Below are 24228 nucleotides of genomic sequence, written 5' to 3' on the forward strand. Positions count from 1 at the left end.
TCCATAAAGCATTGGGAAATTCATGAGTTGGGTACCAAGTGGTCCTTTTTCACTCTTCAGCTTGTCAGATTTTGATGGAAATACTGTTTGTTTGTTTGTTTTTCCCAGGAGAGCTCAGTATTGTTCATTCGATTTGACATCATCATTGCTCTCCTTTTTAAAAATAAAAAATAAATAAATAAAAATGTTTCTTTTTTTTGTTTGTTTGTTTTTCTTCTTCTTTTTTTTTTTTTTTTAAATATATATACATATATATATATATTTTTTGTATGTGGGTGAGCATGTGCGTGCGTGCGTGTGTGCGTGTGTGTATTAATCAGTTCACCTAAAGCCCATTAAAAAAAAAATCCCATACTAATAATATAATATAATAATAAATTGCCAAATGCAGAAACATCGATGTAAGTTATCACGATGTAGTGGCTCTCGCTAACAGACAGAATTAAGTAACCAGAATTAGGTTAAAAAATTGGAAGTACTGTTAAGAAAACATATTTATACAAGGTTGTAAATAGTATGTAATCCCCTATTTGCATTTAATTCATTCCATAGTAAATCAAATCTTCCGTCATTATTGTTTATCAAATGTCTTCTTTAATTGCTCGTCTTCCCCTAATGTGTGCTCAAGCCACCATTTATGAACGATCACTAGCGATGTGAAGAATTTGCGTCGCTCAGATTGTCATTCCATCCTCTAAATGAGCTGCAATATGCCCTTTTGTGTTACGCCAGGCTCATTTGTATCAGCTAAATAGCCCCCGCCAAGGCAGGTGGGGGAGAGGCGTCGTCTCGTACTTTGCCGTCAATGTGATTATGTGTTAAGTGAGTCAAGGCTACGGGGAGGATGGGCTGCGTCGAATGAGGCATGTGGACGATTATGATGATGAAGTATCCAGCGGGACGTCCCCCCCCCCCCCCCCCCGCCGCCATCCTCTGGTAGTCAAATGAGAAGCTGTTTCCGTCGTTACCAGGTGTGGGAACTGGCTGCTTGTAATGGTCTGTGGTGAAGCGCAAAAGGATGTCACCGGGGACCAGAGGAAAATTATCTTGAAGTGTAGAGGAATGAAAGAAAATGTCGATATTTGTTTTCATCACAGTTCACGTTTGATAACCATTTGATGAATTCTGATGATATTTCAAAACATCTGCTGCTTTTCCCAAAGCAATTCGCCAGTTTTTTTCCCGATCAAACCTTTTTCTTTTTTTCCCCTCATGACCTCTTTGTTGTTGTGTGCAGATTTGATCCACTGCACCAATGAGATGAACGTGAACATTCCCCAGTTGGCGGACACGCTGTTCGAGCGCACGGCCAACTCCAGCTGGGTGGTCGTCTTTAAAGCCCTTATCACCACGCACCACCTCATGATGTATGGCAATGAGGTGGGACACACAACACACACACACACACACACACAACACACACACGCACACAACCAGGACCAGTCAGTCTGTTACTTTATAACTACTACACAGCATAGTGGCACATTCTTGTCTTTATTAATGTCAACTACTTGGCATCGTTAGTTGGTCAATTGAAGGGTGACAGATGCACACAAATGCTGCATTTTCGACTCAGGGTCAAACATTGGAAATTTGACATATTAACTCTTTGACTGCCAGACGTTTTCAGAAACGGGATGTCGCCAGTGCCAGCCGATTTAAGCATTTTTGACTGATCTTTCAAGGTCCACAGAAAATTACGTGTTTGGACTATGGAAACACACATACTACCAAATGAAAGATTGGACTCTCATCTTTCATCAGAAAAAAAAGTTTGTTTCTACCTTATTCCGTTTTTCAGTAATCAACAATAGAAAATGGTTAGTTTCACCTCTGTTTTGAAAAAACGTCTTTTAACGTCTTTGGCACTCCTCCATAGGATTTTACTAAACGTTATTTAACGTTTTTGGCAGTCAAAGAGTTAAGTCATAAACTGATTAAAAAGAGTGACATCTCAAAGCTTTTGAGTCCAAAAGTTATATTCCGAACAGGCTTAGGTATGTTTGGGATGATGTTTTCGGGAAATAAAATGACCATCATGTGTTAGACAGTATGTCATTAAAAGACCAAATTGTCGTGGTTTCAGACCAGAATGAAAATCAGAAAATGCTGTATTTAGTGCAAGTAAAGAAAAGGAGCGGTTGCACAGCGTCTGTCATTTTTACGCAAACTGTATTGTGTATCTGTTTTTATGTTTCACACACACACGCAAGTCGACGCATAGGGAATTGGTGTTTCCTATTTTTTTTTTCCCGAGATTTTGTGTTGACAAGCAACAGTGCTCCTTTTGTCGGTTATTGCGTCAACTTTCTCTGAAAAGAGGAAGAACTTAGTGTGAGATTTTGTTCTGTTTTTGGGTTGTCAAACCTTCTTCCTTTTTAATTTCTCTATCAATAACGTGTTTAAACAGGTGTTCCCCCTCCCCCGCCAATTGGTGGTCTAATCAAATACTAAACTCGGATCATTAGGCCGCTACTGAAGTCAAGACTATAAATACCATCCAGAGACACCAGTTCATAACATGACTGTGTTAAATGTTTGCACAAGCTGTGCAAATTCGTGCAACATTTTTCTGAAACCGAAATGCTGCTAAGTAGGTCACTGTGGAGCTGCAGGGATTTCTTCAGATGTGTTCCCAAATGGGCTGCGTTATCTGACTTGTTGCCGTCAAATGTAACTTTTGAATAGGGTTGTTCCGATCCAGTCACTTTAGAATTGGTGAAATTGATTCATTGGCCAAGTAAGCCTAACCTTGTTGGAGGTATTGAACCCCACTATCCCTTAATTGTAGCACTTTAAAACAACCAACGCTGTTTTCTTAACTCTTTTGCTCCCAAAAACGTATAAATACGTTCTATTTTAAATCTTTTAAGTGTCCCAAAGACTTATTTATACATTTGTTTTTTTATACTAGAGCATACTGAAGGCTTTGATGAAGCCTCTGAACTGCAGTGAAAGAGTGAAGCAATGGTAGTAATTACAAAAACAGCCGACAGGTGGCAGCAGAGTGTAAGAGATCAACCAGGGCCATGTTGCAAACAAGCTCATTTACCCACAGTTCTAAAAAGATTTGTGAATAATGATGAAACTTAGCTATATTCTAATGCTAATTGCTGCAAAACGGAAACAGATAGAAATATACTTTACTGGTGAAAGAAGAAACTCTAATCTTTCTGTTGGTAGGTTTTAGGTTTTTACAACAATAGAACACAATGTTCTGTGGGCCTTGCAAAATCAGTCAAAATCTAGTAAAACAGCCGGGAGTGGAGGGGGTTACTTCAGTGAAAATGACTGGGAGTGAATGAGTTAAGAGGGCAGCCGATACAATGAAAACAGCAGAGGCCCCAGAATTGCACCCTGTGGAACACCATACGTTCTGTTACTACACATGTGAATTCATATTGCACATATTTGCCCGACCACTTTCTTTTTTTTTTTGCTCGACATAGTATGAAGGGATTGCAATAATAAAGAAATAAGTACCATCACAGCAGCCACAAGACGACTAACAAGCGCACTAAATTCCGAGTTTGGCGTGTGTCTTCTTGACCTCCGCCGAGCCCCTGGGGTTGGATCAAACCCAGGTTAGGAATCAGTGAATTAAAATGTTTATTTTGTTACTGCTCAGAGTGAAATCTCCAATTAATTTTTTTTAGATTTTAGTTTGTCTATTTAGAACAAGTTGCTTATGTCTCAACTCGCGGAGTGAATCTGAAAGCCACTGAATTGAATGTTCAAACTGTGCATATTATTATGTTATGAGGCTTAAACTTTTTTTTTTTTTGTACAATGTTGTTCAGTTGTAATTAACTTTAAGGTACACCACATTTGCATTTAATCATGTAGAAATATTTGCTTACAAACTTTTATCTAGGTAGGATTTTTATTCAGGTTTTATGTACTTTTTGTTTGTTTATGTACATTTTTAATAGATTCTGAACTGTGCAACTTACAGTAACTGCACATTGCACGTTGTTGTAGAGCATGTACTGATCAGCCTGCATTCATCAGGCCTGTCGGGACAGTTGTGCTGACGCCAGCTCAGCGGCCAGGTGTCCCTGCTCCCCCCCATGGCCAGACCATCCATTTTCGTCACAGCTGAAAGAAATCTGGCCGTAAAAATTAGAAACCACAGAATTGGGGTCAATAGACCGTACAACTATCTTGGCAATCTGTAAAATCGAGAGTGAGCTATGCAACTTGGTTATTTTAATTGAATAGCTTCTGTTGTTGTGGGCAGGCTTTACGTGACTATCTTTTATGTTTTCACGGGACAACACTGAAGTAATGACACTTTGCTGTGAAAATCCCCAAGTTTTAATAAAAATATCTGCAATAATGTAAATGGTTCACTGTAAGGCAAATGTTATATAGGGATTTAAATTGGGGAGGCTCCTTGTCTCGCCATATCAGCTTGTGCCTTTTGTGTGATAGAGCAAAATGGATCAAAAACAGTCCAGCAGGAAGCCCCAAACAATGCCTGTGAGAGATTATTTTTCCACTCCCTCAGTTGCAGCCCATGTTCTGCTCTTTCTTTCTCTCTTCTAGGGAACTCTGTTCCTCAAGTGGCTCTCTAGTTTACTAGAAATAGAAATGGATGGGAGCTAAGAATTTGGCAATTGGGATCATGGAAGGAGGAAAAATTATAATTACAGGGACGTGATTTTTCCGCTAATTCGCGGAATTCCGCTTTTTTTATCTCCAAAAATAAAAATTTAAAATTTCCGTTTTTTTTTTGTTTTTGTTTTTTTTAGTAGTTCATTGTGTATGCACATGACTCCGACAGATAACATCTTCTGCTATAACAAAGACATTTGTGGTATGTTCTAATATGAGTTACTTTTTTATTTGGTCATGATACAATTATTTGTTCATGAAATTTGAACTCTTCAACATTATTTATGTGTTAACTTAGTACATTAGTTAGATATGATGATATTCTCAGTGATAGTTTTTAAAAGCAAAGGCAGTCCAATGTTTTTGAATTTGACTGATTTTGAGTTGACTAAAACTGCCATTTTATATGGGATAGTTTAATATACATTGAAAATTTATGCTGATGTTTTGTCTATTTCTTTGTCATGTGAGTGCATTGAAAGTACTTAAAAACACGGAAAACCCATGGACCTAGCTGGGTGCCAGCGGCCCCCAGACCCCCGGCTAAATTTTCAGATAATTTCACTTTGGTCAAATCACATCCCTGTAATTAGCTTTATTTGTCTGTTTGTTTTTTTAGTGAATTTAGTTCTGTGCCCCCCCCCCCCCTCATTTTTGACTTTTGTATCAATGAGTCAATGTTTTTGTCTAGAAAAATAAGCTCTTGCAGCCGTGACCTTTTTAGACTGAAAACTTCTCCACAGTGAATTGACTTTTCAATAACACTTGCCGTTCTCATCTTTTCATTTGTTTTCAAAAAAAAAAAAAACGTTACAGCACAAGGTAAACCCATGTTATTACAATGACGATGATGTTTCTTCAGGACCGGTATTGGTGCAGCAGAGGCTCTGAATTAAACGGGATTAAAAGGTGACAAGGTGCATTGTCAACAAAAGCAGAGGTAGAGCAAAGAAGAAAATGAGCACAAGTCATCGGGGACATGAGAGGGGACCGATGAGGGACACGTGTGATTGCTGATGCCATCAGGATATTCTGCTTTCCCTTTGCGAATGCGTGCGAAGCGGTATGGCTGATACGAGATGCACTTGGTGTGCTCATACAGAATCCCATTTTGTTCCAGATTAAAATCATTTGTTTCTGTGTCCTTGCACCTTCTATAAGAGGAGCGATACAGATCAAAACAATCCTGACACGAGCCACCTGACTTAATGGCTTTTTGCCAGACAATGTAACACTACTCACATGCATATAGTCTTTATCCTCAGCAAAAACTGACTAATATTCCAGCAATTTACGGAGTCTGTCTGTATTCTACTGGCTTCAGGTGGCCACGGTGCACATGCCAGATATCCCTTTATCCCTGTCGAGCAAAAAAAAGTGGTCAGACAAATATGTGCAATATGAATGAACTAGGTGTCAAAATGATTGCTTAATTTTGAGTTAATTTAAAGTTTGTTTAACGCCATTAATGACTGCACCTTACTTGTACTAGGGGAATTCCAGTCACAACGTAGCAGACACGTCCACGTCAAAATTAAGCAGTAATAAATGTAAACGCATACATTTGGGGTGACGTCAAGTTGTATTTTAACAATTTAATAAGTGTGCAGAATTTGACAAGTTACATCTTGTTAAATATTAGATAGCTCTTAATATGAAAAGGAAAAAGGCACTGAATTGTCACCAATGTCTTACATCTAGTGGCAGAAAAATGAACTCGACACAAGTCAATATCACACTCATTTTTTACAGTACGGTACATCTTTTTTTAATTATAACTCAATTTTATGAATTATGAAATTACTGTATCAATGACTAAAAGGTGCAGTCATATTTCTATTACACATTTTTACACTCTTATTTTATTTTTTTATTTCTCTTTTTTTCCTGGAGACACTCTTATTTTAACAGGAGTATGAAAACTGAATGTATTGTATATTTAGAACAGATATAAAATTTGCGAGTAATCGTGAGTTAACTATTGAGGTAATTCGATTAATTAAAATTTTTTAAAAAAATTATTGCCTGACACCCCTAGAATTAACACGTATGTATAATGGAATATATGATGTTCCACAGGGTTGAATTCTGGGGCCTCTTATGTTTTCATTGTATCTGCTGCCCCTGGGCAGATATGGAGTCGGGTTTGAGTGATGGGAGTTGGCGTCCTAACTTCATGATTTCCAACGCCAAACTTGAGCAATTCTAGTCCAGCACAACTAGCCATCTAGGAATACTAAAGGAACACTTCCTTAAGCTGCATGGAGATGGGGAATACAAGAACACAGCACTGTGTGAAATCAAGGTGAATTGAGCCAGATTTGAAATTTGAAGGGAAAAAGTGCGCATGGTGTGTGGTTCAGTACCTCCAACAAGGTTAAGAACCAGTAAGTTTACACAAAGGAAGGTCATCAGCTGTGATGCCTTCACTGTCGCCACAATCACCTCGGGTCAAACGTGCAGTTGATTAGCACAAAGGTCATATCAGTCACTTTGTTCCTGACTGACTTGTTTTTATCTATCCAAAGATACCATCTTAAAGCCAAAAAACAGGCTTGCGTTGAACATATCAGCTCATTACATGCAGTACATGCTTGTATTCCAATTTTGGTCACTGCCAACCAGCTCCCGTAGTTGGAGCCAAACTGTTGCAATTTTAAATCATGTTTATAGTGAGGCTGTGGTGACTTAATGAAATTCCCAATGCATTCTCCCTCTGCAGTATTTGTGGCAGGACTCTCGGACTGTTTAATGTTCCATGAAATGATGGCTTTTCCCTCCCCGGAATGCTTCTGGTCATCTATTACAACAAGCCTTACTTGCAGAATTTACTTGGGAGCATTCTTTTGTATTCACATTTCTTTCTAGTTTAAGTAGAAGTCCTGTAATTAGCTCTACTTCTGCCAATGCTTCACACAATTGAACCTAAAATATTTGCTGTTTTGCTTCATTGTTTCTCCTTTAACCAAAGAAACTATTTAACCGAATATTGGATGCAATTTGCTTATTTAACTATCAATATTTGTATGCACTTGGACTTTGTATGGTTGGGCCCACATGCTGTGCTTTTCTTTTGAGGCAAGCCTGATGCCTAATGCATAAATAATACATCAGGTTATTCTCCACCATATATACAATATTCTACACATGAAGACGATAGCTGTATGCATCTTTCACTCATATTTTGCCTCAAACCTTTTTTTTATTTTTAAAGCCAGGATCTTTCCTGAAGCATCTCAGAAGTGTGCAGTGAATCATATTGGGCCCCAGGGGGCTTCTGATTCCCCTGCTTTCGTGTTTCGGTCTCCTTTTTCGGCTATATATCCCGTGCATACTGTGTGAGGCAGACTCTCATCATGTGATGTGATGAGGCAAAGAGAGTAGTTTAGAAATGTCTAAATTTAAATATTTTAAAGCCACTTGGCATCCCTTGCAAAATGTACATCCAGGAAAGTTGCACTAAAATTGGATGAAGTGGCCTGGTATTAATGCCTGCACATTACAGTGGCAATATTTTGCAGTTTAAATTGCCGCTATATGCTCAAGGCGGAATTTATGATGGAATTGTCTCCTTAAGATTAATGATTATGCATTTTGAAAACAAATGTCTATCCTCACATCGGTGCTGTTTCCCCTCAAAGCCTTATTAATGTGCAGGCATCCCAAAAAAAAAGAAGAAAAAACTGAAATGAATGTCTCTTTAAACAGTTCCAATGCCTCTGGAAAAGACTTCAATACGACACATATGTCTGTAAGCAAATGTTTGTCTACGCTCCATCCGGCCGTGGTTCGCTGCCAAATCAGGAGCTGGCAAAGTGGCAAATCTCCCCAATGTTTTAAGTGGGCTTGACGGAGATTCTCACTGTAGAGCCCACTGAGAATTTCCAAGACAATGTACACGTATTACAAACATCATGACAGACCCGTCCGTGCAGGAGGAGTTAAAAAAGTTCACTAGGATTATTTTGAAGTTGAAACCAAGTGTTATATTAGGGAGACTTTTCCTCTCCCCCCCCCCAACATCGATCTGTGGCTCAAGAATAAATTAACATTTGTGTTAGCCATTTACTCTTCACTCTTCAGGTGTGTGCACTCTAGTTAGCCCAAGGTCTTCCATCCATCCATTTTCTTTACCGCTTGTCCTCACAAGGGTCGCGGAGGTTGCTGGAGCCTATCCCAGCTGGCTTCGGGCAGTAGGCGGGGTACACCCTGAACTGCTTGCCAGTCAATTGCAGGGCACACAGAGACGAACAATCATACTCACAATCACACCTATGGACAATTTGGAGTGTCCAATCAACCTGCCATGCATGTTTTTGGAATGTGGGAGGAAACCGGAGTACCCGGAGAAAACCCACGCAAGCACGGGGAGAACATGCAAACTCCACCCAGGAAGGCCGAAGCCCGGACTCGATCTCACGTCCTCAGCACTGGGAGGCGGACGTGCTAACCAGTCAGCCACCGTGCCGCCAAGGTCTTCCTTGTTCCTAAATACAACGCACCTGCCTTCAGGTGGTAAAATCCACAAATCTCTCTTTCGGGTGGATTGAAACAAATATCTGTCAGATGAATAAGAATGTTTGTTGAGGTTTTTTGGCTGTCTAGATGTGAGACTGCTTCAAACATATTTTTTATCATCACTTATCCCACAACAAATGTCTCTTCTCTTTTTTTTATCATCTCTCAGCGTTTCATCCAGTACCTGGCCTCCAGAAACACATTGTTTAACCTCACCAACTTCTTGGATAAGGGAGCCCTGCAAGGTATTCACAAAAATGCTCGCATCTTATTGTTTCATCGCTAATAAAGCAACCTAATTCAAGGCGAGCACTTGCTCTGTTTTCCTTCCTTGCTTCCCAGGTTATGACATGTCGACCTTTATTAGAAGATACAGCCGTTACCTGAACGAAAAGGCCATGTCCTACAGACTTGTGGCTGTGGATTTCACCAAGATGAAGAGGGGGTAGGGAAGGCAAAAAAATGACTTGAGCCCACCATCAACATCGCTTCACATAAGCTAGAGACTAGAGTAAAAGTCAAACCATCCATCTCGTTTCTCTGCTTCTTATCTTGTTGAAGCACCTTGATAAAATACATCTTCCATTTGGATAGTCCTTTGCCTTAGCTGCTTCCGAGCGCCTCGTTGTTGGCCATGAGTGAATGCGCATCAAAAGACAGAAGAGGGAGAATTATTTTTGTGTGTTTAAGTCAGACTTAACAGACAGCATTTGAACTGGGGCTTAAGGATAACGTGGCTGCTTTAGAGTGCCTCGTTGTTGCGGCATGAAAAGTCTCCACTGTGACCTGGCGAGATATATTCTACCCGACACTTTTTTTGCGACTCAAACATGCTTATTACGTGCAAGCATAAAATAAATTCTATAGTGTAAGTAGGATTTATTTTTCTATGTAGTCTGAGTGGTATTTGATTGACACTTAACAATTGGCATTTTTCATGATTATCAGCCTCCTTTTTTAATTAGGACACTATTCTTTGTGGTGTGTCCAATTTTAGATGTATTTTTTCACTTTACAGTGTCTTTATGTGGACAAATAGCTTCAACATGAGCTACTAGTCCTTTATGAGACATAATAAAAGCCTTTTGAACAATGCAGAGCTTATTTGTTTCTGAATCTCAAATCAGTTTGCAAAGCACGCATCGCTGGGCAGATGCTCATTATGTATTCATTCTTTGTATTGCGCGAGTTTTCCTAATTTGCACCAAAACATTTGTCATTGTGCAGGATCGACGGCGTGATGCGGACCATGAACGCGGAAAAGCTGATTAAGACGCTGCCCATAATTCAGAACCAGCTGGACGCTCTGCTGGATTTCCAGGTACTTGATGTGTAGCGTGGGTGTCTGCGAGCTGATGTTTGGACGATATCAATTCTTGTGTCCCTGGAACTCAGCGCTCAACCCATTTGCTTCCTCCTTTTTCCTCCGCAGGCCAATCCAAACGAACTCACTAATGGTGTGATCAACTCTGCCTTCATGCTGCTCTTCAAAGACTCCATCAGGCTGTTTGCTGCTTACAACGAAGGGGTCATCAACCTCTTGGGTACCGCACTCACTTTAACTTAAGTGCTGACATGATGCATCAGATTGGCGGAGGTGGCGCGTGTATGCAACTGGTTGCCATGACACCGGTGTAGGTTTCCAAACGCATTCAGCGCTTATCATCTTCATTTTTTTTTTCTTCTTCTTCTGGCTGCATCCCCCTTCCCCCCTCCCTTTCCATGCTGCAGAGAAATACTTTGACATGAAGAAGAATCAGTGCAAAGACGCTCTGGACATCTACAAGAAGTTTCTTTACAGGATGACGAAGCTGTCAGAGTTCCTCAAAGTCGCTGAGGTATGCACAAACACACTCGCATCGGGTTTATCCACAGCTTGGTTTTATTGCCCCCCTCTCTCCCCTTATCCTGACAAAGATGGATGCCCTCGCGGCCCTCTGTCACCCAGTGCCCGCGAATCATCCCTCTTGTCTTTTCGCCTCTCTTTTGTTCCGAACGGTGCGAGTCAGCCGCCGTAACATTTGCTCCCGCTCAAGCAAATCCCATTGTCGTGATTTAATTAGCTATCAAGGAGCTTCCAGAATAACCCTTTTTAAAAAAAAAAAAATAATAAAAATTTACAGCTGATTAAAAATTATGTAAAGGAACTCCGGCTACACATTTAAATATGAGTAAACGGACGATTTGTTTCAAGTTGCACCATACAAAATTGCTCATTGCTTCAGGGATGTTCACAACTTGAAAATTTAAGTGAAAAGTATGTGACGACATTTGGCCATTAATAAAAACAAAAGCCTGCAGATGAATTACATTTATGGAGCAAAATGCTCAAATCTAGAAAACCAAGGTAACTATAATTACAAGAGGATGACAAATCATTTTATTGGCTTTATAGAAATCACATTGTTCTTCCTTGTTCATGCTTGACCTAAATCAGACCTCAAGTTTTTACTTTTCTAGATGTAACTGCTGCTTTGGAGGGTGCACCGAAGTGATGTGAGTCAGAAGTAGAAGCCCCGATGGTGACTAGTTTATTAGTCCTTGACCTCATGTTCTTTATCTGTGTCCTAAGAGTCCACTTCTCTGTCCGAGTTGTTAGTCCTCTCGCAGATGGATTTGCTGTCGGTGTCCTTTTCATGTATTTATTTTTTTATCAATGTGTTGTCGTCGCAACACGATTCATCAGAGCCGCCATGCCATCCTCCACCCCACGTTGGCCATTTGTCACCGATCAATCGCTCAGTGTGTCACAAATTCTTGATTTGTTGATTCCTGCTGTCGTTTTTTTTTTTTGTTTACGCATGAAGTAACGATTCCCCTTATTTCTTTTCTCACATGGACCCTGCCCTTTTTTCCTCCATTTTTTTTCCACCCACCTTCCTCCCTGTCTTATTTGTTTGTTTCCTACGACAGGAAGTTGGAATAGATCAGGGTGACATCCCCGATCTCTCGCAGGTCAGTGTACATCTCACCTCCTTCTCTTGTTTTTCTACGCCACCTCTCCTTTCTCCCTTTCTGTGCCAACACTCACGTTTCCATTCATGGACTCGCCTCATTTATAACCACTGATTGTACCGATCTCCTCACTCATCAAACTGTCCTGTTCACGCTCCACTCACTTATTATTTTTGAGGATTTCCAACAATCATCCTGGTCTTGTTGTTGAGAGGAAGGGTAGCTCCCACCTCCCTTTTTATAAATTAATCTCACTTTTCTCGCGTTCGTTTTCGACATTGCAGGCTCATTATAGATCCAGTAGCAGGCTTAGCTCGGCTGGAACTCTGCGCCATCAGCAACTGCAGATTGCTACTAACTGCAATAATAAAGAGCCTTAAAGCATTCAAGTTAATCTTGCACTATGTATATTAGCTGTGCCACTGAACTGAAAACACATTGATTGCTGTTTCCTCATCAATATTACTGTCAGACCTCAGCTTGATTTTAACACCTATTAAGGGGATAAAGTAACACAAATTCAGCTTCAAAAAAACAAATATCAAAGTGTAACAACCCTTATAAAAAGTGTCTGTCACAAATTGTGTTTTCTTCTTCCTCCTGTGTCGCAGAAAACAAAAGGATCATACATTGTAGGTGGTGGGTTGCATACTGTGTCACTTCCCCCTTCCCACCCGATTCGACACCCCTGCACGCAGACTGTCTCTTATCAAACGTGCGATCCCGCACACGCCGCATGCACTCGCAGGCACGTCCGCTCGCTTGTTGCCTTGCTTACAATATGCGGCTGTCGAACTCGCGCAGATTGCTTTTTGCCCTCTCGGCGGGCAAGCTGCCGCGACAAGCGAAAGGCCATGAAGTTTCATGAATAGAAAATGAGGATTCACCACGCCAGCCTCAGTCTTCATCTGCATGACTCCCTCCACCGGGTTTCATTTGAATTCTCTGGCAGCGTCTCGGGAGAGTTGCTTTTAATCGTACCTGACCTAAGATTTACCATGTAATCATAATGCAGGAGACAGAAAGATACGAGTGGCAAACAGGATGATCTTTTCTTTTTTTTCTTTTTATACCTGCTCTTGTCCCTAAACCTTGTATCATGAATGATTAATAGCAACACAAACCTTACTAGTTGTGTGTGTGTGTCCCAGCTAATATTGACTCGGCTTACAAGGTCCTCTTCTCCAAGCAAACTACTGTCTCGCCCACCGCAAAGAGCTCACAAGACAAAATACTTCCAGATGTGTGTGTGCGCGCATTCTTGTGGATGGTGACGTTGTCATATTTTCACTGTAGAGGAAATTGCTCTCCTTAGTGCACTGCAATAAGTTAAAGCACAGCAGAACTGTGGATTTCTGTGGAGAATGGAGCTGCCTTTTTTGCTTGTGGTTCGGTTCGTAACCTTGTCGGAGGTACTGAAGCCCACCAGCTTCCTATGCGCATCCGCCCAACCCACCTTTTATTGAAAAATAAAATGTGATTTTTATTTCATGATCCAACTTGACTCATCTTTAGGCGAATGACCAAGTCGAGATTTGAATCGAAGCTTAAGAGAGAGCTGCCGAGGCGCTTGTTGTTATGCGCACGCACACAAAAATAAATCGCATGACTTCTTTTTCTACCTGTTTTCTTGCTTTTTGTCTGAAAGCTTCGTAATGCTACTCTGCTCACCATGTCAATGTTTGCTGCATGTTGCCATGGCTACCTTTTTACTGCCTAATGCACTCTGTTACCTTCCTGTGAGACCCGACTTACTCCGACTGAGAACGTGTGTTAGTCTCTCATGTGTGGGAGGCGATTTGATACAGAAAGTTCACTTGATTATTCAGTTTACTTGTCGTAATTGACCTCATTGTCCCCCCCCCCTTGTGTCTCAAGGCCCCCAGCAGCCTCCTGGAGGCTCTCGAGCAGCACCTGGCCTCCCTGGAGGGCAAGAAGACCAAGGAGCTGAATGCAGACGCAAGGTGAATATTTTGAAGATGACGCTGGCTCATAATCAGCGCTCACTTTAACTCCATCCGTCTCTCGTCTTACAGAGCGTCCACCCTGTCCAGCGCCGTCTCATGTCTCGCCTCCACCGACATGTCCTTCGCCCGCATGGATGAAAAGGAGAAGCAGCTGGCCCTGGAGGAGGAGCAGGCCAGGTTACAGGCTCTTAAGGTAACTGTCATCAAGGACAAGGTTTGAGGAACTGTTCCTTCCTTTGTTGGGAAATAAAGTGAGAAATGGAGTGAAAGATCTGTAAGTCTCGTTCAGGCTGGATGTGACGTCCACATGGACTCGACACGCACTGCTACTGTCCATCTGGGGACGTCTGCAGCCTTTTCCATTTGTTCCTTGCTGCGCTGTTGGAATGTAAATGAAGAGGTCTCCCGCCTGGCTCAGGCAGCCTTTTAAATCTCACTCTGCTGTCATGTGCAAGCAAGTGGGTTCATCTCAAATTCCAAAATCAAATCCTAGTCCTTTTGAGGGTTGGAAAGGGTTTTAGAATGAGCTGGAATTGACATGGAGCGGAATGAAAATGTTCTTATATGCCAGACTTTCAAACACGCCATGATGATGAAATACACTACTGTATAATGATCCCAATGAAGAAATGTGATCATTATGAAGACATCGTTGAATAAGAAATGTAAGCTGAAAAACAGTAAAATCAGCTAATTTAAATGTTTTTAAGGTAATGGTGCGAAATTGGGCTTTCGCCAGCGGTTGCATAATCGCTCCAAGGCCGCAATCATGTTCCCACTCAGCTATATTCTTTTATTATTTGAGTCATGTAATGTTTGCTCATCTTAATTCAGCAGCAGAGGACATGTACTGCTTATTAATCTGCATTGATTCGGGTCATGTGGCCTTTATTAGACTATTGATGTGTCCTTCTGCCCACCTTAAAAGTTGCAGAATTCACTTTAAGCTAGGGATGGTCGAGACTGATACTAGCTATCGGTATTGAGCCGATAATTGTCAGTAATTTGCCATTAATTTCATACAATTCTAAGAAAAATATGCTATATTGGAATGCATAGGTCTTTCTGCAGTTTTTTTTTTTTTTTTTGTGGGGTGGTGCGGTCGGGGCTAAATTTTATGTATCAAAAGTACGAGTGGTATCGGTGACTACTCAAGTGTTGAGTACTCGTACTGGTATCCATCTGAACAAAAGTGATATCAAATCATATCAGTCAGTATCTTGCTTCCGATTGGAAAAAAATGTTTAATATACATTATTCATGTCCATTTATTCCCAGGATCAGCGTTTGAAGGAGATCAGCATGCAAACTCCGCCCTCTGCCTCCCCCAGCAACCAATCGATAGGCAGTGCCCACAACAACAACCACATCACGCAAACGCCAGAGTTGTTCGGCTCCACGCTCTCAACCAACAGGTGTGACGGAACGCACCGCTTTTATCTAATGTTAAAGTCATGCTTTGGCTCCAAGGAACAATGTTGACTTGTGGCATCTCCTTGAAAAGGGGTCTTTAACTGTGAGGACGTTGCTTTTTATGCCTGAGCAAGTAATTGTTCATGTTGGATTGTAATCTACTAATTTTTCTAGTTTATGTATCTTTCCCCGACTCCCCCATTCATTTCTCTGCCAGACTACCTTCTACTTTTAATATTCTTTTGTCCAATTTCTTTATCTGTCGCATGCGTAACACCGCCTTATTTTCTCACTGCTTTCTTCTCCCGGCTCCTCAGTGTTCCCAACCTGAACAGCGACTTGTTTGATCTCCAGCCAGCCTTCATCCCCGCGGTGCACTGCACTCCTTCCATCTCCTCCGCCAACAGTGCCTGGGGAGGTATGCCACACACACACACACACACACACACACACATATATTAAAATGTGTTCAGAGGAACTGCTTCAGACACAAAGATAAGCAAGTACATGAGGGTCTCCATCTATCCATATGTTGAGCACCATCGCCACCCACCCACCATTATTGTGCAGCTTTCTTCCTTCATTTCATCATCTTAGCGCCTTTGTCTTGTACAGTGATTCATGTTGAAAATCCTGTGGCTGCGCTACATCCACATAAGCAGCTTTCCTCTCGGTGTACATTCTGAAATGTCTCATATACTGTAAGTCTGTTGACCTTTACACAAAGCAAGCACTTGAGAGACATGCGCGGTGTTACAAGCTTCATGACTGAGGTTTTAAACTGAAACCCCCGCCCGCCCGCTTGCCTGCTGAAGGGTTAGCTGTAACTATTATCTGGTTAAGATTTAATCCCTGGCAGGGATGCAGTGGACAAAACAAAAGGTGTATCGGGGAATTTCCTCGTGCAAAGGATTAGCTGTCCTCGAAAGCCGGCAGAGAATCTTTTGTTCTTAAACAACTAAAACGCAAAACGTTCAAACTGTCATGTTAATCTGAGCTGTTGGTTTGCTGGATGAATACTGGCAGCCTCATATGATGTTTGTTTCTACATCTTTTTTTGGGGGGGGGGGGGGGGGTGAAGTGATTCCAAAATAAAACATCACTTTAATAATGGAACTACATCCCTCAGGACCGGAGAGCCAGCCTCTGCAACAGAACGCCCCCACCATGACTGTAGATTTCGATGCGGTGTTTGGGAATAAGGCCGCTCCTGTTAACGACGGAACACAGCCAGCAGCCGGTAAAGCCTTTTACCCGTCCCACCGTCCAGGCTGGAAACTAAAACCTTTTGGCTTTGCGGGCAGCGCCAACATGGCTTTTGATTAACCCTCGTTCTTGCAACTTGTGGCTGTTGTACAACAGGGGTTGGGGGGGGCTTTGCTACCTTTCCAAGTTGCACCCTGTTGCCTGTTGGTTTTCATCATAACCTGAAAATGTACCTGATAAAATGCAGATTATCAGTCGATTATTGCTTTTTTTTGCCAGTAAATTGTCAAAATGTGTTAGCATTAGCAACTGGGTCCTTCCATTGTTTTGTTTTTCCTTCGTGTAAATTCTTGGGCGTCTTGCTCACCGGGTTCCCACTCTGGTCTACACCTGCTCAGCCTTCCTTCCTGTTAGCGTGTAATCAAAGTGCAATTATTTTCCTGTGGATCTCCACTCTGACAGCTCTCATCCATCAGCATCACAACTGGAAGTTGCCCTGATTTAATCAGCCAGCTGTTTCACACCAGCCACTGATGCATGTGCCATTCAGTATTTTTTATTTTTTTTAACACGTATTGGGGAAAAAGATGGCAACTTAAATGCTGGAGAGGGCCATCATTTTTCATCAGTGCCACATAGGACCACACGCTTCCTGACCAAAAAAAATGTCTGTTGTAAATATGGTCAAAATACATGCTCTTAATATACTGTATTTCATTTTTGATAATACATTTTTCAATGCATGGATTTGTAAGGGGTTGAATAAAATAACCATAACCACAAACTTTATTTTCACCCCAGTGTTTAAGGGCTGCCTTGACCATTCAAGGACTGCACAAAGCTGCTGAACAGCAAGCCAACATTAAGTGGAAGAACTCATTTTGTCCATTTTTTCCCCCACACAAATCAACTTACTCAAAATTTTAATATTATTGAGGCACTATTTGTTCTGTGTATTATTCCAAATCTGCAAAAAAAAAATTATGTTGTAGTATAGAAGGGTAGTGTTAAAACTTGGTGTAAGCACAACTAAGACATGGCGGCGATCTAATGGTGATATTATAACTTCAAACTAGTCGATGCATATTCGCACTTCAGCATTCGCATTTTTGCAGGCTTTTTTTCCTTTTTCAATATTTTTTAATATTTAGATTTTTTTTTTTCCTTACCCCCCATAATTGCTATTTAGTATGCAATTATTTTTTTCTAAGGTCTTCTTCCCATGTATTATAATTTTTTTAACAAACAAGCAGTAAATGAATTCACTTTACCATAAACAATATGCTTTATTGTACGTAAATATTTTTGGTTGAATAGGTCAGTTTATGCTAAAATTAAAGAAATGAATCGTTTTTCCTTTTTCAATATTTTTTAATATTTCGATTTTTTTTCCTTACCCCCCATAATTGCTATTTAATATGCAATATTTTTTTCCAAGGTCCTCTTCCCAAGTATTATTATTATTTTTTAACAAACAAGCAGTAAATTAGTGTGCTTTACCATAAACAATATGCTTTATTGTACATAAATATTTTTGGTTGAATAGGTCAGTTTATGCTAAAATAAAAGAAATGAATCATTTTTCCTTTTTCAATATTTTTTAATATTTCGATTTTTTTCTTACCCCCCATAATTGCTATTTAATATGCAATATTTTTTTCCAAGGTCCTCTTCCCATGTATTTTTTTTTTTTTAACAAACAAGCAGTAAATGAATGTGCTTTACCATAAACAATATGCTTTATTATACATAAATATTTTTGGTTGAATAGGTCAGTTTATGCTAAAATAAAAGAAATGAATCATTTTTCCTTTTTCAATATTTTTTAATATTTAGATTTTTTTTCCTTACCCCCCATAATTGCTATTTAATATGCAATATTTTTTTCCAAGGTCCTCTTCCCATGTATTATTATTATTTTTTAACAAACAAGCAGTAAATGAATGTGCTTTACCATAAACAATATGCTTTATTGTACATAAATATTTTTGGTTGAATAGGTCAGTTTATGCTAAAATAAAAGAAATGAATCATTTTTCCTTTTTCAATATTTTTTAATATTTAGATTTTTTTTTCCTTACCCCCCATAATTGCTATTTAATATGCAATTATTTTTTCCAAGGTCTTCTTCCCATGTATTATAATTTTTTTAACAAACAAGCAGTAAATGAATGTACTTTACCATAAATAATATGCTTTATTGTACGTAAATATTTTTGGTTGAATAGGTCCGTTTATGCTAAAATAAAATAGATTAATCATTTTTCCTTTTTCAATATTTTTTAATATTTCGATTTTTTTTCTTACCCCCCATAATTGCTATTTAATATGCAATATTTTTTCCAAGGTCCTCTTCCCATGTATTATTATTTTTTTTAACAAACAAGCAGTAAATTAATGTGCTTTACCATAAACAATATGCTTTATTGTACATAAATATTTTGGTTGAATAGGTCAGTTTATGCTAAAATGAAAGAAAATGAATCATGAATTAATATGAAAGATACACATACATGTGTACATAAAGAATACAGACCAACCAAAATAGGGCAGTTTTTTTTTCTTCCCCCTAATTGTAGTCTTTGCAATTAGAAAATTGCATTCTACTACCTTACAATGTTGCTTTTAATTTGATTAATTGTTTAGCCCTACTTGTGCCTTTAGTGTGTTGTGCTGATCTGGCTTCTCTCTCTGTATAATGAATGCATTAAATGCTGCCTTTTAGACTTGCCAATTGTTATCCCGCGTTTACTGCCACTTGTGCATGTTGTCCAACTGCCCATACCTGATTTTCTCTGGCATCCTTTGTCATTTTCACTTTGCCCCTCCTGTTTTATTCTGCCAGTTACTTTAACACAGCATTCATCTTTGCTTGCACCGTCACACTTTACACGGCAAAGAATCACCCAGGCAACTGCGTTTCCATCTGCTCTTCTCCTTGAAACTCCTTCAGCGTGTATTCTCTCCCTTCTCGCACGTCACACATGATCTCCTCCGAACGCTCTTTTGTTCTCTCCGTGCGCGCAACACCTTCCCATGTTTGCTATTCCAATACAATACTTTGTGTTTTATCACCTTCACTTCTCACTGCCCTCTGCGCTATTTGATCTTCTGAGATGGATTTTTTTTTTCTTTCCTTCTCCTCCTCCACACTCATAATTCAATTGTATTGAGCAGGCTTCATTGTGACGGTGCCAGAGGTTTATTTTTATTTTTATTTATCTTAGCTGCAGCAAGACAAATTAGACATCATGAGAATTAATAACTAGAGTGAACTACTGTTGATTGTGGGGGGGTATGTTTGCTTTTTTTTTTTTTTTCTTCTTCAGCTTATGCCCCTCCTCCCTGGCTTCCCTTCTCCCATCTGCTAGCCGAGCAGGAAAAGTGTTTGCTGGATGTCTTGTCAGCACCACTGTCAGAGCTACAAACCACTTCCTAACTAAATATTATTCCTCGCCCCTCTTTTTCTCTCCTTCCTTTCTGTTTCACGAGGTCAGCGTGGCCATCTTGTAGCCCATTTTCCTCATTCATTCTCACCTGGCCTTTAATTTAACGCATTGTCCCCCCCCCCCACTTCGGCCGCCTCTCTTGAAACACCTCCCGGCTCGCAGCGGCAATGAAGCAATATTACTGACTCATTAGCTCGAATGAATGCTGACATGGGAAGTTGTTAACCCGGCCACCTACGCTCACGCGCCAGCGCACCAAATTGCTCGCTGCCATTTGCGCCTACCGGCGACACATTGACAAAATGACTATTAGTCCACCCTCACAAACGGGCACGACAAATTTGGAAATACACTTATTAGCGCTGCAAGTATATTACGTCACTTTATTTTGTATCACCACCGCAGGTTTCGACACCCTGGGAGATCTTCTGAAACCGACGGTTCCCATACATGCGGCCCATCCCCTCCCGCCTCAAATGGTCTTCCAGTCTGGAGGAAAGCTGCTCGCCAACGACCTGGACTCCTCCCTGGCCAATCTTGTAGGCAGTGAGTGAAACACGGGCTATGTTGTTGTGGTATGTCTCTTTTTGGTCATAATTGTGATAACCTGAGTCATCTTTTTTTTCCTCAGATCTGCAGTTTGGTGGAACCCCATCCAAGAAGTAAGTCTGATACATTTGACCTAATTATCATTTTGCATCAGCGGTGTGCAGTTAGCAAGCTTACTAAGTCTAACACCCCCCCCCCCCCCCCGAAAAATAAGTCCGCTGGCTTGTCTGTTTTAGTGCGCCGCGTTGTTGGCCATGAGTGCATGCGCACGTCACAGAGAAAGGCAGAAGGGCAAAGAGTGGCGATACAAATTTTAAGAAGTCCGACTTGATAGTCAGCATGTGCACTAGGATTTTGGGCTGACTGGCCGATTTGGAGGGCCTTGTTGTGGGCCGTGAGTGTGTGCACATCACACCGAAAAATGTGGAATAGCAACGAGAGTATTTTATTATTTTTTTTAAGCAGGGATGTGCAAGTACTGATACCAGGTATCATACTAAGCCTTACTTAAAGGTTTTGGTACTCTCGGCAGCAGACACTTGTGGCTGTTTTATGATCAGGAACTCGAAATTTGAAATAATAAGTATAGAAAATTGTCATTAACCATGCAATTTTGAGGAAAATGCACACAGATTTCGGCAGTTATATAACAGGGTTCACCAATTCCGGTCCTCGAGGTCCGAAGTCCTGCATGTTTTAGATGTTTCCACCTACCAACACACCTAAAACTAAAGATCAGGATCATTACCAGGCATTCTGATGAGCTCGATTATATGAATCATGTGTGCTAGTGGGCGGAAACATCTAAAACCTGCAGGACTCCGGACCTCGAGGACCGGAATTGGTGAACCCTGCTATATAACTGCCGAAATCTGTGTGTTTTGGCTCAAGTTGGTGGAAAACTTTGACACGTTGTGGTCTTGTCACTCTGCTGCTCCCCCCCTCCCCCCTCCACCCCCCAGGCCAGATATGCTGTGGAACCAGCAGGGGGAAAAGAAGCTGACAGGAGGACAGAACTGGCAGAACAAGACCATGTCCACCACCCAGTGGAGCCCCGCCCCCATGGTCCCGCCCCCCATGCCTGTGCCACATGTGGTAAGATGCATATGTGATGAATTGTGCTCGCATGTGTACATGAGGCAACCTTATCATGATTCATGATTTATTTTTTTATTTATTTTTTTTGTAACAACCATGGTAGCCATTTCCTTCGCCGTCATTCCCTTGAATCAGCACTTTGGTGCTCGGCTTGACCTCGTCTTGCACTTCTTCCGGCTGTTTTGCAGCGCCATCCCCTCGTCTTCCTTTCCCTTCTTTGCTTGTTTTACATTTATCAAGTCTCTGTTTTGCTCTGTCATCTGCTTTTGTCACAACTTTGCCCTTGAGCGAAGGGTCAGTCGCTCATTTGTCTCTTGTGTTTTTATTCATTTGTCTTCCAGTCTTTTTCTTCCCTCACTCACTCACTCCCCCTTGCTGTTTTATCTGTCTACTCATCTCTTTCTGTCTTTTGTCTCTTTTTCCTGTTGCATCCTGTTGCAGAATGGAATGTTCTATGCTAGCTATGTAAGTACCGATCTGCTAACAGCTCCTTTGGTGATAAGCCTTCCTTTTCGTGTGCCGTCTCCCTTTCAATCTGTTCTTACTCCAGACACGAGAAGGCAATGATTTTGCATCCATTGGTATTCCCTAACTGAGGTGAAAAATGCATTTGTGATGTACTGCAGACCCAATTAAGCTAATAGTAACACTGCTGTGAATGACATTGCCTGGATATTGTGCATGAGTCCAAGACGTTTAAGCATAAAGTGTCAACATTATCATGTGCCAATCAGTTATAATGAAGTGAAGGGTGAGACTTAAATGTTCTCCAATGTTATACTCCCACCACATATGTACTTTATCAACTTTAAAGGTTTGCTCCGGATGCGTACACTATGCTTGGAATGACTTTTATTGCTTCCGGTTGTCAACAATTCATAGTAAAACAGGCAGCAACTTTTCCAGGCACAAAAACTTATAAACGCCATTAAATTCCCAAAGGGAACTCTGGTATGTTGGCATCAGCCTTGATTCTTTCTTTTTTTTTTTTTTTCCTGACCAATTCTGAGTCATTTCCCATTTACTTCAAGGCTCCAGCTCCTGTGGCTTTCCCCATGACGACGCCGCAAGTGCCTGTGTATGGAATGGTGAGGGGAAGCCATTATATCAACAGTATACTTTGCAACAGATTTTAGATGGATAGATTAAGAATACAGTGTCTAGTCCAGTGGTTCTTAACCCTGTTGAAGGGACTGAACCCCACCAATTTCCTTTACTGGTGACGAAATTTAGCTTTTTCGTCAAATTCAGAAAGTGTTGTGTTCTTGCGTTCCCCATCTAAATGCATCTTAAGAAGTGTTCCTTTAGTTTTGCTAGATTGCTATTTGTGCTGGATCAGAATTCTCAACTCTTTATTTATAGAGCACTTTAAAATAACCACCACTGTTTTCTTAAGATGGAACCCAAGGGCAGCAGATGCAATGAAAATGGCAGAGGCCCCAGAATTTAACCCTGTGGAACACCAGACGTTCCATTAAACGTGTGAATTCATATTGCACATATTTTCCACTTTTTCTTTCTTTTTTTTTCTTTTTTTTTTACTTGACATAGTTTTCATGAAGGGATTACAATAACAAAGAAATCACACAACGTACAATCACAACGGCTACAAGACGACTACCGAGCGCACCAAATTCCCTGCAGCACTTATAGTTTATTTATAGAGCCCTTTAAAATAACCACCACTGTTTTCTTAAGATGGAACCCAGGGACAGCAAATGCAATGAAAATAGCAGAGGCCCCAGAATTGAACCCTGTGGAACACCAGACGTTCCATTAAACGTGTGAATTCATATTGCACATATATTTTCCACTTTTTTTTTTTTTTTTTTTTTTTACTTGACATAGTTTTCATGATTACAATAACAAAGAAATCACACAACGTACAATCACAACGGCTACAAGACGACTACTAAGCGCACCAAATTCCCTGCAGCACATTTTGGCTAAGCAACGTAGCATGATCATCTGTAGCCAATGATGGCCGAATCATATGAGTCGGGTGTGTGCCCCGAGACTGACTCACCGAACCCCGGGGTTCCATCGAACCCAAGTTAAGAACCACTGGTCTCATTCATATGTCATTGATCCATAATATTGATTGTATATAAGTAATATGTACAACATTCTGCTCGGTCCGGGAGTGTTTATCTTAAGTGGAGTGTTTTTATACAATAGTGAACAACTAAAAAATAATTAGAGTTTGTGACTGTGCCATTTTTTTTTTTCTTTGTAGGTTCCACCCCAGATGGGTCAGGTGGGTGGGGTACCACTCATGGCTCCTCAGCCGATGATGTACAACCAGCCTGTCCTCAGACCCACTAACCCCTTTGCAGCCATGCCTGGAGCCCAGGTGAGATTGAGGGGGGGGGGGGGTCAAAAATGACCATTTTTAGTCTGGCATTTGGGATGTAACGCAAGTTATTGTGTGCTTTTTCTTGCTGCCGCTTTTATTT

The 24228-nt window shown here is 40.8% G+C and overlaps 1 protein-coding gene across 3 annotated transcripts in view; it reads left to right on the forward strand.

Moving 5' to 3' along the window:
* The window catches only part of LOC144035279 (phosphatidylinositol-binding clathrin assembly protein), a 101105-nt gene that overhangs the window by 71689 nt on the left and 5188 nt on the right, over window positions 1-24228 (forward strand). For all 3 annotated transcript variants that reach the window (XM_077544848.1, XM_077544850.1, XM_077544847.1), the window contains 19 exons: window positions 1238-1380; window positions 9305-9380; window positions 9478-9580; window positions 10363-10456; window positions 10568-10679; window positions 10867-10973; window positions 12049-12090; window positions 12702-12722; window positions 13969-14054; window positions 14127-14250; window positions 15336-15472; window positions 15788-15888; window positions 16600-16710; window positions 20531-20671; window positions 20757-20787; window positions 21637-21769; window positions 22214-22237; window positions 22804-22860; window positions 24009-24125. In XM_077544848.1, coding sequence (XP_077400974.1) covers window positions 1238-1380; window positions 9305-9380; window positions 9478-9580; window positions 10363-10456; window positions 10568-10679; window positions 10867-10973; window positions 12049-12090; window positions 12702-12722; window positions 13969-14054; window positions 14127-14250; window positions 15336-15472; window positions 15788-15888; window positions 16600-16710; window positions 20531-20671; window positions 20757-20787; window positions 21637-21769; window positions 22214-22237; window positions 22804-22860; window positions 24009-24125 — 1760 coding nt within the window. The remainder of the gene's footprint in view (window positions 1-1237; window positions 1381-9304; window positions 9381-9477; window positions 9581-10362; window positions 10457-10567; window positions 10680-10866; window positions 10974-12048; window positions 12091-12701; window positions 12723-13968; window positions 14055-14126; window positions 14251-15335; window positions 15473-15787; window positions 15889-16599; window positions 16711-20530; window positions 20672-20756; window positions 20788-21636; window positions 21770-22213; window positions 22238-22803; window positions 22861-24008; window positions 24126-24228) is intronic.

Source organism: Vanacampus margaritifer, chromosome 15 (assembly GCF_051991255.1).
Source record: "Vanacampus margaritifer isolate UIUO_Vmar chromosome 15, RoL_Vmar_1.0, whole genome shotgun sequence".
NCBI classification, from domain to species: Eukaryota; Metazoa; Chordata; class Actinopteri; order Syngnathiformes; family Syngnathidae; genus Vanacampus; species Vanacampus margaritifer.